The sequence below is a fragment of the Peromyscus maniculatus genome, chromosome 13, assembly GCF_049852395.1.
Source record: "Peromyscus maniculatus bairdii isolate BWxNUB_F1_BW_parent chromosome 13, HU_Pman_BW_mat_3.1, whole genome shotgun sequence".
Lineage (NCBI taxonomy): Eukaryota > Metazoa > Chordata > Mammalia > Rodentia > Cricetidae > Peromyscus > Peromyscus maniculatus.
Genome location: NC_134864.1, coordinates 4,864,878 through 4,870,372, shown reverse-complemented (window position 1 = coordinate 4,870,372; position 5,495 = coordinate 4,864,878). Strand labels below are relative to the sequence as shown.

Below are 5,495 nucleotides of genomic sequence, written 5' to 3'. Positions count from 1 at the left end.
TGTAGCTAAGCTGTTTGATCCTTGCAAATCTGAAGTTCACTGAAGTCGGGAGGTGGAACCTGAAAGCCGTGACTGTTCCATCACTTGTTCAGGGCCCCTTGTGTTGCTGTGAATCACTTTGTCAATGCCCCCAACTGTCTGCTCCTCTCCCTCACTCGGGTTTCTGGTTTCCATTTCTCTCTCCACCTCGACCGGAACACTCAGCTTTTCTTTCAAGAAAGCGCCGCTGCCCTCACGTTGTATAATAGTTCATTTTATTATTGCAAAATCTCCCGGGAGAATGAAGGCATCATTCTTTTCTTGGACATTAATGTGCAAGCCAGGCATAAAGGCACATGCGTGTAATTATAGCAGCTGGGAGGCTGAGGCAGGAGGATCATGAGTTTGAGGCCCAGTGGTGGTGGCAGCTGAGGACCGTCAGAGAGCAACTGGTGATCTCGGCCACATCAGCCTCTCCAGGATCTGCTGGCTGTGCTGTGGACACCAGGCCAAGAAAGGCCAACACATTCTTGTTCAGTCTCTGCCCTGGGGGGACATCAAGTGCCTACGTGGTCCTTCTCAGGCTCAGGCTGAGCTGTGACTTAGTGTGTGGTATCACATTTTCTGGGAGCTGAGATCGGCAGCAAACACCAGAGAGAGCTGGCCCAGGGGTGGCTGTGAGTGGCATTCCCCCAGTCTGCTGGGCATCCTGTTAGGTTGTGGTGGTCTGGGAGGGGAGTGCTGCAGGTTCTGAGGCGATTGTAACACTCAGTGAGATCTGTTGTTGGAGTTCATGATAGAATGGCAGGATTGGCAACCTGAGTTAGATCTGATTCCAAACCTGAAGCCAAGGTTCAGGGAACCCCAGGGAGCCCAGAGGGGAGCAACAGCGTGGTACACTGGAGCCGGCTGTGGGATACTAGGGTGGAGTCCAGTGAGCTTAGGTGGTCAGGGCTCAGCTGCCACCACCATCAACATTGTCCCTGCCAACAGGAGCATCAGGGCAGAGGTCTGGCCCCGGCTCGCCGCACTGCTCTGGCCGGCAGGGGGCGCCAGGCCGCAGTCGGTGTAGGGCTCCAGGCAGCCTGCAAAGGCCATGACGTGCGCGATGTAGTTCTGCTCCTGCACTCCGTGCACCAGGTGTGCCTGCGGGCCACGCGCGAATATCGCCACGTCCCCCCCGCCGTGGGTCTCCGAGGACAGCGGCACAGCCGCCTGCTGCCGGTACTTGGGGTCGCCTAGGGAAACAAAGTAGTCAGGGCAGAAGGCCTTGGACCCCATTCCCCTCTACCCTCGAGGGCAAGGGTGGTGGCCGCACAGGACTTACGGCTCTCCCTGTCAGTGACATCTGGCCGGACACCTTTCTGGAGTTGATAGCCGGGCCCGTTGCCATATAGGATGGAGGTAAAGGATCTGCCGTCCAGAGCGTTGAAGGCGGCCCCCAGGCCTGCGCAGACAGACATTTGCGAATGCCCTGGCTTGGAGTCCGTGCGGCCCACAGCCCTCACCTTTGCCTGGCGACTGGCAGCCTATCTTCACCGACCCCCTGCCAGGCAGGTACTGTGTCTTTATACACATTTGAGGCCCAGAAAAATCTCTGCCATGAGACTGATACATCTGCCTTGGCCCCGGCCTACCGAAGATGGAGGTCCCCCGAAGTGTGTAGCCACCAAAGGAGAAGACGTGGGAGTGGTCAGCAGTGACGATGGTCAGCGTGTCCTGCTCACTGGTGAGCTGGTCCGCCTTAGCAATGGCCGAGTCGAACATGACGGCCTCAGTCAGTGCACGGTAGGCTACAGAATCGTGGTGGCCATGGTCGATGCGGCCCCCTGCAGGAAACGAGTGGTGGGGAGATGTTCGAGTCTGCCCTGGACCCTGCTTCCTCCTCTTTTCTCCAGGCCCAACCACTCACCCTCCACAAAGAGGTAGAAGCCTCGGGGGTTCCTGCTTAGCATGCGCACGGCCACCTCTGTCATCTCCGCCAGGGAGGGGTCCTGGGTAGGGTCTCGGTAGATGTCATATTTCATGTGTTCAGGCTCAAAGAGACCTAAGGGTCACAGAAACACATCCTCAGATGAGTAGAGGGGTCGAGATACACATACACAGGTGTTCAGTGAAGTCCTTCTGAGAAATGACATGGTAGGAGATGGACCATTACCCATGAGGTGAGTCACTGCGGGGTCCAGGGACGCCTGAATGAGCTCCGTGCGGTTCCAAACATACCGGGCCCCCTGCGGGGACACAGCCAGTCTTAGCACACAGACCTGAGAAGCACAGCCCTACCCTGGTACGCCTGTCACCTGGTGCTTCATCAGCCACTTCTGTACCAGATCCTGTCCATCCAGCCTGCGTCCGGACTGAGCTCTGTTGTCTGGATATTCAGAGTCTGGTGTCCCCTTGGGAAACATGAACTTGCGGCCACCACCGAGGACCACCTATGACAGAAGGTCAGGAACAGAGGAAAATTGGGATTCCCTCTGCCTTCCCCCGACAGGCAGACCCCACCAGGTTTGTGGGAAGGGCTTCTGAGCTGCATTTCAACACCCTCCCCCTACCCATTCCTCAGATACCACAGAAGACTCACAGCTCAGGCTGTGGGCTGCCTAGACTGCAGTGAGTGACACCTTGCTCCAGCCCCACTCCCCCCATATCTGGAGCTCACATCAATGTCCATGTTGGAGATGAGCTGTAGAGAGATGTCCTTGCAGCCCTCCTGCAGCGCTGAGGCAGGCATTTCTGCATCCGAGTACCAATCACGGTTCACCGTGTGTGCGTAGGTGCCAGCTGGAGAGGCGTGCTGCACTGACGTGGTGGTCACCACTCCCACGGACTTTCCTGGAAATGACAGGAATCAGGTGGGCAACCTAGTGCTATACAAGCCTGCTCTAGCCCCTTAGCCAGGCCCCAAACCACGTGCGCTTTGGGTTTTGTTATTGTTTTGCACAAGTCCTCACTCTGTAGACCAGGCTGGCCTTGAACTCAGATCTGCCTGCCTCTGCCTCCCAAGTGCTGGGATCAATGGCGTGTGCTTCCACACCCAGCTCACCTGCTTTCTTTGCACGATGCATCACTGAGATGACCTCGTTGCCAAATGTGGTGTTGCACTGGTCGAATCGGGCAGCTGCGCTCAAGCCAATGGTCTTGTAGTTGGCCTTGACCCCACAGAGATAGGCGGTGGCTGTGCCTGCACTGTCTGGGACCTGTCTGTCCACGTTGTATGTCTGGGGACAGAGACACTCTCAGCTGTGTCCTACTGGTAGACATCAGTCCTTGCTTCCTGAGACATGTTCACTGTGCTGGTTGCCAACTTGGACCCCAGATGTTCTGGGTTCTTCCTCGTCCAGCCATGCCCAGTCCCCCACCCCCATCCCAGATGTGTCCCAGTACTCACCTTGGACAGAGCCATGTATGGGAATCGGTCCATGGCTAGGGGTGTCTCAGGTCCTAGATGGCTTCCCATCTGTCCCTTTAGGATCCTGGTGGCTGTCACTGTGGTCACCCCCATCCCTGAAGGAGCAAAACCTGATCAGAGCTGAGCTCCCAGACCTTTCTGGACCCATCCGCTGCCTTGGGTACCTGGAGAGCAAGGGCCCCAAAGGAGGAAGGGCCCCAAAGGAACACTCACCGTCCCCCAGGAAGATGATGAGGTTCTTGGCTGATGTCTGAATGGGCTGCAGCTTCTTGGCAACATTCAGGGCCTCGGCTGCCTTTTGGTTCCAGAAGGCTGGGTTCTTCTCTTCCACTGGCCAAGGGGGAGAGCAGAGGTAGGTGTCAGCCACAAGGCTGTGTTTGTGAGTGGGGACAAGCAGGTAGGGCACATTCTTACCTGGGATGACACCAAAGGACAGCTGTAGTCTGAGGCCCAGCAGCAGCAGCAGCACCCAGGCTCTCTGCATGGCTGGGCCTGGTGGAGGGATGGCAGTAGATGGGGAACTGGGACTAAAGGGTTCTTGCTTGAAACACGGTGTCCCTCCCTCATCCTCAGGCTCCACCCTGCCCCCACCCCTGCTGCGCTGGAAAGGAAACCTTGCTGTCTGGAGAGAAGTGGCAGGGTGTGGCGTGGCTAGGGTGGCCTGGGCCAGGGGTCCTGGCAGATGCCATGGTTGCCCTCCTCCTTAAGGGTGAGAGGCTGGGGACGGCTTCCCTTGGGTGAGGATCCTGTGTCCTGTGTTTGCTCGGCCACTCAGCTTTCTGCTCACCCATCCCTCTCATTCCGGAGAGCCAGCTGGACTAGGATATGCTCTGGGCTGGGGCTGGAAACACAGAGCCTGGGTGCAGGGTCTGGATTTGGCCCTCAGACACTATGAGCCTCAGTGACATGGAAACAAGGCTCACAGAGTGGCCTCAATGTCATGCTCACAATCTGCTCACCTGACTTTGAGGGAGTAAGTTAGGCACCAAGGCATGTAGTCTCAGAATGGCTACTGCCTAGGTAAAGCGAGGCTAGCTGAGCACCGATGACTCAGGGCCTGCTTTGCATCTGCAGTAGTTATGCCAGGCTGGGAGAGCCTTGTCCTGGTGTTTGAGTATACATACATAAGGGTGATGCCCAGAGCATGCCAACTTGAGTGACCACACTGCCCTGAGCCAAACCTGGGTCTTCCTGAGGAGCAGGCAGGGTTTACCCTTGCTGTTGATCCTACTCTCTCGGGCAGCTGGAGGGATTCCAGGGTGAGTGTTCTGTACATACCTTGAGCACATCTGTAGGTGTAGCCTAGGATTAAAGAACTGGGAACTGCTGGGTGGTAGCAGCAGAAGCAGGTAGATCTGAGTTCAAGGCCAGCCTGGTCTACAGAGTGAATTCCTGGACAGCCAGGGCTACACAGAGAAACCCTGTCTTGAAAGAACAGACAAAACAGAAAGGAAGGAAGGAAGGAAGGAAGGAAGGAAGGAAGGAAGGAAGGAAGGAAGGAAGGAAGGAAGGAAGGAAGGAAGGAAGGAAGGGAAAAGTAAAGAAGGAGGGAGGGAGGAGGAAAGAGGAGGTCAGGCAGACAGACACTGGGAGCTTCCTGTAGCCTGAGGGTATGCTCAAAGTATTTCTCCAAGTATTTCTGTGATGCAGGGATCCCATCTCAGAGTCTAGTTTGAGCCTAGATCCTGTGTGCCAGAGATTCAGCATTATTCACAGTGGCCAAGAGATACTGAGACGAGCCACGTGCCCATGGGTGCATGAGTGGATCAGAGAATGTGGTCCATAGGCACAATGGAATATCGTTCAGCCTTATTAAACCGATAAATGATTAAAGGGACACCCCTTTAACCCCTAGCACTCTGTAGGCTGAAGCAGGAGGAGGGAGAGTTCGAGGTCCACTGTGAGACCCTGTCTAGTTCCTGTCCAGCCTGCTACCATTCGTCAGTACACTCAATACATCCGTTTTTGTTTTTTGCAAACGGAGAGTTTGAGGTCAGCCTGGATTACATGAGACCTTGTCTCAAAAACCAAACAAGACCGGACACCTTTAACTCTAACACTCTAGAGGCAGAGGCAGGCAGACCTCTTTGCGTATGAGGCCAGC

General features: G+C 55.8%; 1 protein-coding gene across 1 annotated transcript; it reads right to left on the bottom strand.

Moving 5' to 3' along the window:
- Positions 1-235: 235 nt before the first annotated feature.
- Positions 236-4,821, bottom strand: LOC102923536 (alkaline phosphatase, germ cell type). Its single transcript, XM_076549510.1, has 11 exons — positions 3,806-4,821; positions 3,605-3,721; positions 3,371-3,486; positions 3,026-3,200; positions 2,642-2,814; positions 2,280-2,414; positions 2,138-2,210; positions 1,892-2,026; positions 1,617-1,808; positions 1,307-1,426; positions 236-1,217 (listed from the first exon to the last, which is right to left on the bottom strand). The coding sequence occupies exons 1-11, from the start codon at positions 3,873-3,875 to the stop codon at positions 928-930; spliced, it is 1,596 nt and encodes a 531-aa protein (XP_076405625.1). The 5' UTR covers positions 3,876-4,821; the 3' UTR covers positions 236-927.
- Positions 4,822-5,495: the final 674 nt, after the last annotated feature.